Below are 10,928 nucleotides of genomic sequence, written 5' to 3'. Positions count from 1 at the left end.
CAATTATGTAATATTCTATTTTATTACTCCATTTTGTATTATTTCCTATAGCTATACAACACATGTATTAAAGAGAAATTAAAAATAAAAAAATACTCTATGCATGCCATAACGAATTAAGGACAAAAAGACTATTAGAATGTTAAAATAATGTTTTGTATAGTGCCACAAGATTTGCACAAACTATTTTTTTGATGCAAAGTGTTTACCCCTCCCCTCGTTTGGTCATCCGTTAAACCCTCGTGTCTAAAGGCAAACCCATGATTTCACTTGATCGCTAACCCCGCCTTCAAACCCTAGCCTTCAATGTAAATATCAACGAAACCCTAACGCTTTTTAAGAGTTATACCTCAGCATATTGTGTTTCCATTTGGCGTGAGGAGCGTTTGAGCGAAGCGAGTGCTGGCAGCATCCCCATTGTCAGTGACCCTCTTCGAGCCGCAATGAAGGTTGGATCAATGGCCCTCATGACAAATTTGACATTCTCACCGTTTTTAGATCTGTGTTTTCTGATTTGTTGTGACTATTGTGTTTTTTTCTTGCAGTTCAATATTGCGAATCCCACCACGGGATGCCAGAAGAAGCTGGAGATCGATGATGATCAGAAACTGTGAGTACCCACTTTTTTCTTTGTACTCCATGTTTTAAAAATCGCTTGAAAAACTGTGTCGTTTTTGGAAACCCTGTATCGAACAAAGTACAAAGGTTTTCTAACCAGTTGATTTGATTGAGCGAGCACGGCCCCAGAATGAATGGTTTAAGTTCATCTGGAACAATGAATCTTCTGAGCCGCATTTTCTATGCCTGGTCATGTAAATCCAGTCCTCTGTAAGTATATACAAGTATGTCTAGTCTCATTGCTAACAATAAGGTCAGGCGGTGTTTCTATATACTCATAAATAGGTGGGCACGAACATCTGTTTATCAGTAAGTAGAAAGAAGTTCGTCTCGTATCATGGTTACCGATAAGGTCAGCCATTATTCCCATGGAGTTATGACATATGCTCACCCTTAAGTATAAAAACTCTTTCTCGTCTCTTTAGAGTTATTAAATAAATAGGCATGAAACATATTAATCCACAAGTATAAATAAGCTGGTCTGGTTTCATAGTTAGCAATACGATCAGGTAAGTATTCTTACGGAGTTATTAAAAAGATGGACATACAAATCTAATCGTCTTAAGTATAAAGAAGTGGTTCCTTTCTCATGGTTAGCAATAAAATAAAGCAGTATTCGCATGTGGTTATTAAACAGATGGGAATGGTATATCGGTATGTATAAACAAGCATATTTGTTCTCATAGTTAGAAAGAAGGATTTGTTCAAATGGAGTTATTAAATGGATGGGCATGTAAACCTATCATCCCTTTTATAAACAAGTGGGCTTGGTATCGTGGTTAACATCAAGTCAATATGACAGTTCCATGGACCTATTAAATAGACGTCTGCTCATCGGCCAGTAAAACAATTTTGTTTGGCCTCATGGAGTTATTGATCATATAGGCGTGACAATCTATTCATCTTTCAGTAAGAACAGTTGGGTTTGGCTCCATGGTGGCAGCAAGGCCAGGCAGTGCACAAGGATAATGTCTATTCCTATGTAAGGTCTCCTCACCTTACATTCAAGTTTAATCTCCTGGTACAGGGCTCATGGCCAGGCAGCATATGGTCACAAGGTCTGTTCACTTGGAGCTATTGAATGTATGTGCCTGCCATGATTCAATGATATGTTCTGAACAGAATGGCCCCTGTTCCAATAATATTTAAGCCCCTGTTCCAATAACATTCAATGACCTGTTCTGAGAATACCTGTTAACGCAGGGGTTTGTAACAGGAAACTAGCTTGTCAATCACCATGGTGGCAACAAGGTCAGGCAGTGCACAAGGATCAGGTCTATTCCTATGGAGTTGAAGAAATGTGTATGCTTATCTCCTCACCTTACATTCAAGTTTAATCTCGGGGTACCTGGCTCATGGCCAGGCAGCATATGGTCACAAGGTCTGTTCACTTGGAGCTATTGAAGGTATGTGCCTGCCATGATTCAATGATATGTTCTGGACAGAATGGCCCCTGTTCCAATAACATTCAAGCCCCTGTTCCAATAACATTCAAGCCCCTGTTCCAATAAAATTCAATGACCTGTTCTGAGAATATCTGTTAACACAGGGGTTTGTAACAGTAAACTAGCTTGTCAATCAATCAGAGGGGAAAATTATTAATATATATGCAAATAATTCTTATGGGGTGTATACACAGTAAGATAGATGCAACATAGCAAACAGCCACAGTTCAATGTATGAGTACCATACATGGTTTTAAGGTACGGAAGTGTACAGTTCCTCTTGTTCTCTGATACTTGCAAGATTACTAGCTGTGCACTTGTCTGCAGGTACAGAAGTGTAAAGTTCCTCTTGTGCCCTGATACTTGCAAGATTACTAGCTGTGCACTTGTTTGCATCCTGTGATGACAGAGACCAGCCTTCTTCCCTGTATTTCCTCTCCTTTCTCCAGAGGATAACCAAATACCCAAACCAAAAGAGGAGAAACTAACTAAAATGGTAATTTCAAAAGGAGTAAGTTTAACTCATATCTGGTTCATATTCTTCCCCAAACCTGGTAGGATTTTGCTGGAAGTTATAGTTCCACATGATTGATTGGAACTTTGAACGTGGAACTTTGCATGGAAGGGTTTTGGCCCATTTCAAAATAACCTAGGTTGCTGAAAACTAAAAAATGGTGGATCAATGTGGTACTTCGCCTTGCTGGAAAAAAATAGACTCACTAAAAAGGTTGAGTATGTTCACTTATTAACTCAATTTCAAACCAGTTAAGTCCCCAAAATTGCTTCTGATGATTTGTTGGCCCATGTGGCCCAGCCCACATGGTTACGTCAGGCAGAAACTTCATTAAATGCCCACAGATATGTATATGGATCATTGGGAAACTTGGCCTAAGTTGTTTCTTATCTAAAAAGTGTTTAGTGAAGACAATATGGATTGATCACATCCGCTACTTTCTTTAGAAGTCTATAATCAGAGTGCTTTAAATTAGCGCAATGGATTCTTGTTGATAACATAAGCCCCAGAGTCCTAGACACTAAATCTAGGCCTTTGATTTTATTCATAAGGATTATGCTTATGGTTTGGCTTGCATTTTGGTTTACTTAATGATGGTTGTAGCACTATTTTGTAAAATATAAACTAAAATTATGTTAATGTACTCAATTGACCAAATAATTGACTAGACTGGAAGCTACATTATATACAGTGCAATAAAGTAGGGCAGCATAATTGGCCAAAACTTTCTTAAGATTGAGTGTGTTATTATTATTGGCTAGTCACAATATTTTGTTGGAGGTAAGAGTTCTTTTTCTTTTTAATCATACAACACCAATATGATTTGCTTATGAGAGTGGCACGGTGGGCCAAAGAAAAACATGAAGAGTAGGGATCTATGGATCATTTGCATAAAATTCCAATCACATGTTTTTCTTTAGACATGGAAGCTGATGCAATCTGCATGAGATAGTGTTGTATTGAGCCAGCTTTTGCTTAAAAGTCTTAATAGTCCATTACTAGAATTGAGGGTTTCAGATGGTCGTCAAACTCCATCCATGTTCCAGTATAAACATGTGGGGTTGGTCATATGGTTTGCAATAAAATCAGGCAATGAATGGATGTGGTCTATTCCCATAGAGATACCTATTCACGTGCGTGATAGTTTTAACGCCCATATGATAATTTGACTTGTTTGTTTGTGTGATAAATGGGTCTCTTCCTCAAGTTTCCCATTACTTGCACCTAGTGTCTATCCATCAAAATGCCTTGGACCCTTTGCCTTATTTCTATTCCTTGAAAGTCTTCCAGTACTTGTACGTGGTCTCTATCCATCAAAGATGCAAAGGGTCACACTTGGCCCTGCATACCATAGGAAGGCTACATTAGCATGGGGATTGTGTTCGACAACCTATTTGCATTACCATGGAAATAGTGTTGCTGCCTTAGCATGTCCGACTAGGAAGTGACACTGGCAAATGCTATTTTCACAGGAAATTTAATCCCCACCAGATTTTAGACCTAGATCTTATTTCTGCCAGTTGTTTTATTTGCACCAGGCAATGAAAACAGCATTTTGGGGGGAATGGGCATTTTCTATTGCCAGATTTCATTTAATGAAATTCATTATAGGAAGGTATCTGGAGTCTTGGAGCCAAGCCTTGAGCCCATTCTAAACCATGGAAAACAAAAGGTCACTCATTTGTCTCTTGCATTGATTTAGAATGTTGACTAAAGAGTTGAGGTCAAAGTTCAAACACTTACTGGATTGGCATTCTAGTGCTATTTTTACACAAATAAAAGCCCATAAGATCTATAAATCACCATTTTCAGCTGCAGAACAAATAGGGAACTGGTGTGCAGTGTGGACAATGATGATCTCAAGAAAACATTTTCTATGAAATCCTTGTGGGCCAGCATCCAAGTTACTGCACTTATCCTTGCATTCATTTAGTTCCATCATGCCCATTTTCAAATATAGTCTGAAACTTGGGCTGATGGATTGCGAGTGTTGTATAAATGACAAATAGAATTTGTTGAAGAAATTTCAATTTAGTCCACTCTTATCCATTTTTGATGGAGTTAGAAATTGGAATTCTGAAGAGATATGTAACACTGATTATCATTCTAGACCTGAACTGAAGTCATTTAGCCTCAAAGGCAATGTAAGTTCCATCAGTGCAATAGTTATTCTCATGTCAAGCAGTGGGTGGGGAAGGTTTGAAAGATGTAATAGGCGTTGCTTACAAGTCAAATGGTACTGATCACAGTTGAGTTATTGTAGCTAGGTTATTTTCTAGTTTGAGATTGATTTTGAGGTGTCCGAAATTAAATCATGGTGACTGTATAGGATTTATTCATACTTAGGCAGTCTCTGCCTAAGTTCTACAAGTTCTCAATAATGTTTTGTTCTATTGGTTTACCAGTGACAGTTGCAAAGAGTAGATCACTTGCAGGTGTAACATAGGCCTGAACAATATCAGAATGTGTGTCCAGTGAGGTCTGGATTATCTATCAACTGTTCGAATCTGAGCTTACTATTGTTACCTTTGTTTGTATCTCAACAGGCGTGCATTTTATGATAAGAGGCTTGCACAGGAGGTTAATGGTGATGCCCTTGGAGAGGTATGGGTTGATTTGTCATTTCGTTATTATTATGATTAATATATCTTTATCCTTCTGTAACTTTCTCATGTTTGGGTAAGTTTGTAACTAGCTGTAATATGTTTTGCCGTCACCTTCCAGGAGTTCAAGGGATATGTCTTCAAAATTATGGGAGGATGTGATAAGCAGGGTTTTCCCATGAAACAAGGAGTTCTTACTCCAGGTCGTGTACGCCTGTTATTGCACAGAGGTAAAATATTAAACTTCAGAATTTTTTTTCTTGTATGATATTTTATCGTATAGTTTCATACCAGCAATTTTGTAGATTATTTAGATCAATATTTATTCTCTTTCTCCAGGCACCCCCTGCTTTCGTGGGTATGGAAGGCGTAATGGTGAGAGGAGACGAAAGTCTGTTAGGGGATGCATTGTTAGCCCTGATCTTTCTGTCTTGAACCTGGTCATTGTTAAGAAGGGTAACTACTGAATCTGTTTATTTCAATGATGTGGATATGCTGCAATTCTTGATCCCCGATATTACTTGCATGAATTTGTGGACCTTCTAACTGTAGGAGAAAATGATCTTCCGGGTCTGACGGACACTGAAAAACCAAGGATGCGGGGACCTAAAAGGGCATCCAAAATCAGAAAATTGTTCAATCTTTCCAAAGAGGATGATGTTAGGAAATATGTCAACACATACCGTCGGACTTTTCAGTCTAAATCAGGTCTACAATCTTACCTTATGTTAGCGTTAATTTCTCCCAATTTGATTTGTTTTGTACAGTTTTTCTTTTTTCTCTTGGGAACATCACCTATATTGAATAAGTGCATCTTAATAGCAGTAAGTATGATGTCATCTAAGAATTCATTTTTCTTATTTTTCCATTTTCAGGTAAGACACGGAGCAAAGCTCCAAAGATTCAGAGGCTTGTAACACCATTGACTCTGCAAAGGAAGCGTGCTAGAATTGCAGAAAAGAAAAAGAGAATTGCTAAGGCCAAGAGCGAGGCAGCTGAATATCAAAAGCTCCTTGCTTCAAGGTTGAAGGAGCAGCGTGATCGCAGGAGTGAGAGTTTGGCAAAAAAGAGAGCATCCCGTGTTTCAACTGGATCAAAACCATCAGTTGCTTAGTATTATGTGTTTTTATCTATTTATGTGAGGTGAACTCCCTTGCTTTGCATGGCATTGTACTGAGTACAATTTTAAAATCGGCAAGCAACGATTTGCTTATTGAGTATTGTTTGAGAATATATAGTCTTGGTATATTTTGATGAAGGCTCAGACTGCAGGATTTTAAATATATGGTAGAAACTGTAATTCAAAAGCATTTTTTGCAGCTTTGGACAAAAGTAAAGTACTTTTTTTTTAAAATTCAAGTGTGTTTATTTAACGATTCTAGTTCTTGCTATGGCTGGAACAGGTAGGGTTATATATCTTGTATCTTTTCCTTGATGTTACTTTTGGATTGCAGCCCTTATGATATGCATGGTGCATCCCCCTGCCTTTATGCTCCTCTAAATACATCATGATAATTATTTTCTATAGTTTGGCATCGTGTGATGTTTTTATTATAAATTGAGTCCAGCACAAAGCTATATTGGTAATTTGGCCGAGTTTATTATTTTTGGTACCCTTTGATCTGAGGTGAAACTCAGGTAGTGGTAATGTTCCCCAAAATCTTTTCTTATATACCTGGTTTAATTGCAGAAAGCAAGGAGTACTTAAGAAGAATACATCTTGGCTTGTACTTTGAAAGCACAACTCTGAACTTAAAACACCCTTAATTGTAAGGATTTTTGGTTTTAGCGGGTACCTTATGCCCTATTATTAAGGTGTTGCAAATTATGATAGGAATTATGATGATGGGTTTCCTTATGCCTTATTATTAAGGTGTTGCAAATTATGATAGAAATTATGATTATGGGTTTAGTTAATTGTATGGTTGTCTCATAGTGGTTTTTGCTCAGACACCATGTATTCATTCATTCCAAAAGCTAGGAACAGGATTTTGAATGCATTATAGATTAGAGTATGAATATTATACTTGATTGTTTTAGTTAACTAGTTTTTGTCACACGGTGATGTTTGCTCAGACACCATTTATTCATTCATTCCAAATGGGAATAGGATTTTGAATGCATATTAGTGTTAGCTCACCTTGTTGAGCCATTAGATGATCTTAAATTCTTGATCAATTGGATATGCTAATTTTCTTTTCAGTTGGTCTTGTGAAGAGCAATGGGCGATAATGATGTTGGACACCTTAAACCCCATAACAAATTCTGGTAGAATAATCACCGCTAGAGAAGCCAACATTACTAGAGGTTTGTTCTATCACTGTCATGATGATAAAGGGTTTGGCTTATTATTTTGTATCTTCTAGTGGGTAGTATTTTTGTTTTTGAGATTTCAATCTGCCATTTGCTGAAATAGGTCGTTCTAGAATTTGCTACCTCCATGCAAACAAATCTTTGTTATGTATTCCTAGTAATCCATCTTCTTATGTTGGTAAATACATCTTTCTTGTTTCCACGGTGGAAATATTTGCTTCTGTATTTGATTGATTGGTTCTTTTACATTAGTTCATGACATGGGTTTTTATATCTAGAATTTTTTCGCTTCCATGAAATCGCAGCATTTCATCTGCAGAAATTGAAGTGTATTCTGCTATTTGCGTAAATAGGTCGTTATGGATTTTGTTACCTCCCAGTAATCTTTCAAATTTGGATTGTTTCTTCTATGTGTATTCACAATATTTGCTTGTCTCATTGGTTATTGTAGCATATGCAGAGATTAATAGAAGACTGAGATTTAGTGAAGGTTTTCATTTATAATGGTTGTTAATCTGTACCATTTAAATTGGCAACGGCAACTAAATTTTATTTTCGTAAAAGTGTTTTTTGTCTGCTTTATCTTTGTAATTGTGTTGCACTTGTTTCACAATAGGAGCAGTTGCTTTTAATATTTGTCTAATCCCTTTGAAGCAAGGGCATCCATGGTTTTGTGAAATTTCTCATTTCTAACGCTTATGCATCTGTGGACCTTACAAATATAATTGGAGATATGCATCTGTGGACCTTACAAATATAATTGGAGATATATATGGAGCTGGAGTTAAAGAGTTTAAGGTGCCAAGCTAGATTTATTAAGCTGTGATGTAATCATCAGCATCTATGCATCCATGGTTTTGTGAAATTCCCCATTTCTAACGCTTATGCATCTCTGGACCTTACAAATATAATTGGAGATATATATATGGAGCTGGAGTTAAAGAGTTTATGGTGCCAAGCTAGATTTATTAAGCTGTGATATAATCATCAGCCACTATCTTTTGAATTTCTGTTCCAGGGTTTATGCGATTGTCACCGAATATTTTGTTTGTAAGCTTGTTAGTATAACATTAAACCCGTAACCTAGTGGTAGCCCAATATTTTATGTGTAAATTTATGAGGTTTTTTAAACAGAAATGGGTATAGCTTGTATTAAGTCTGTGCCTGAACAAGGCAAATACGAAGGAAATTTTTACATTGTGATCTCCTTGCATCACTCTTAAAGGGCTACATATGATGTCAACATTCAGTACATTTTTGTAGGTTTAAACTCTACAGAAACTGCCAAGTAAAAAGCAAAATTTGGATCAGCACATGCTTCAACTACACTTGTCTCCTTCCTCTGTTCGTGGCTGACTAAGATCCAAACACTGACCATTTTGTCTCCAATTCTCGTTAATATAGTCACTGATTTTGGTGTTCAGAAGTTGGAACTGCTCCTGCAGCCCCAATCTGACTGCTAAGAGCCTCATATTCGTTTTGTTGCATGGCTAATGAGAGTTTTGACAGGGTTTGTATTCCAACCAACGGATACAATTACCTGCCCCCCAAACCAGCGTGCAAAGCTCAGCAACCCTCAATCTAGGGAAACAATCCTTCCAAATTGACTTCTGGTCTTGTGCCTCTTTGCAAAATTCTTGCACAATTGAGTCGTACAAGCCTGCAAACTAGAGCCTATATTTGCCCCAATAATTATCAAGCACAGCACAAGTACATTTCTAGGCTCACTTGTGGCAAATTTCTTTCCAGCATGTTGCTTAAGAGGCTGAGCCAAGTCACTGTTGTGAATTAGCTCTCCACGGATTGCCAACATAGTTAGGAACTGGTTGACCTCCAACCAAAGCCTGTTGCATTTAGATGTTTTGCCAATCGCTAGCTCATGACAGGAGGTTGAGTTAACATTGAATTTGGGGCTAACTATTGCAAACAGAGTGTCACCAATTTGGCACTATCTGTTCTCCATAAAATTAGCCATAGCCTGCATTGATTTTTCCCCAAATGGAGGACCTAAAATAGAAAGCCCTCTGAGCCTATGGCACTGATTCTCCATAATTTTATTTACTTGATCACCAATCCTACATGTGAGCAAAGTTAAAGCAGCATTGTTCTTAATAGACTGCAATCAATGCTTGATGCAGAGGTCCTGCACCGAGACTGTATGTTGGCAGACAAAGCATGTGCTGCCCTTGCATTGGCTTCCAGATTACCTCGTTTGCATGCTTCAAATGAATTCGGGGTGACACAATAGCAGTCTGGCCGCATCCCAATTTTCCTTATGATTCCTTAATGTAATAATAATCCTTTGGTAACGAATTTTCTTTTGGAGATCAAACATGGATCCCTTAATCATGTTGAGGTCATTGGGGTTTAAGGTAGAGGCCACCACACCATTGATTTCTAATTTCTAATTTCTCGGGCTGGAGTTGGCACACTTGATTGGCACTTTGATCAGCTTCTAAGTTTTGACTTCTCAGGATATGGAAGAATTTTTTCTGTGGAATTTTGTTCAGAAGTCTTTTTATTCTCTTCAGAAGGCTCTTCAAATAGTTGTCTCTCGGATAGTGATGAGAGAATCCCCAAGATATTAATATTTGTTACCTGTATGGTTTTGGCCAGAATCAATCCTTGCAGCAGACCATGCATTTCTACCTAGTTGTTGGTTGGCCATGTGTCCTAGATCCCATGAGAATTTTAAGAGTGATTATATGTCACATAGTTACCAAAACAGAACTGATCTCATTGAACTGGTCAACTGCAGGACCAAAGTCAGGAAGAAGAAAAAAATAATAAATATCAAAAAATAATAAGAGGATGCATATAACCAAAATATCAAAAATGCAATCCATTTATGAACCAAAAATTGCATCATCAAAGAGGCTTTAAATGGTCATTAGAGTTGTTTGAAATACTGAGAGGGGGTCGGGGTGAATCGGTATTTCTTCACCATTGTTATATTATGCCAGTTAAGATCATTAATTAAATCAGAATATGAGATGTACAAGAAGAAAATAATTTTATTACTAAGAAGGACGAGGCCTCCAATCCTCTTATGAACAACCAGACTCCAATTTGTACAATAAAAATTTCAACTTCTCCCAGTCTCCAAGTTTGGGTGAAGACTCCAATCCTCAAAACTCAATCTAGGCTCCAACCTAGTTTTTCAGAAGGCTCCAACCCTGTGTGAGGACTCTAATCCTCTAGGGCTCCAACTCTCTCAATTCACTTCAAGGTGAATTCAATGCTTCTTCAAGACTTGTAGAAGCTACTTCAACAAATCTTGAAGGGATATGTTTTCAACAAGGTTCCAATAATACTTCAAGGATGTCCCCAAAGAATCTTCAAGATAAACTTGAACCACACAATTTTGAACTAGATTGTAGGTAGATATCAACTCATCACTCAGGCTTTACATGCTGCCACTTGTACCAGAACAAA

At 37.6% G+C, this 10,928-nt stretch overlaps 1 protein-coding gene across 1 annotated transcript; it reads left to right on the top strand.

Annotated features, from left to right (window-relative positions):
* Positions 1 to 298: 298 nt before the first annotated feature.
* LOC149174597 (small ribosomal subunit protein eS6) lies at positions 299 to 6,553 on the top strand. The gene is made up of 7 exons (XM_089419357.1): positions 299 to 449; positions 546 to 610; positions 5,124 to 5,181; positions 5,302 to 5,410; positions 5,520 to 5,636; positions 5,733 to 5,888; positions 6,056 to 6,553. The coding sequence occupies exons 1-7, from the start codon at positions 444 to 446 to the stop codon at positions 6,292 to 6,294; spliced, it is 750 nt and encodes a 249-aa protein (XP_089275483.1). The 5' UTR covers positions 299 to 443; the 3' UTR covers positions 6,295 to 6,553.
* The last annotated feature ends 4,375 nt before the right edge of the window (positions 6,554 to 10,928 follow it).

The sequence above is a fragment of the Pinus tabuliformis genome, chromosome 4_1 (assembly GCF_031772625.1).
Source record: "Pinus tabuliformis cultivar Carrire ecotype Pingquan chromosome 4_1, CPIR1, whole genome shotgun sequence".
NCBI classification, from domain to species: domain Eukaryota; kingdom Viridiplantae; phylum Streptophyta; class Pinopsida; order Pinales; family Pinaceae; genus Pinus; species Pinus tabuliformis.
This window is presented reverse-complemented; position numbering and strand designations above follow the sequence as displayed.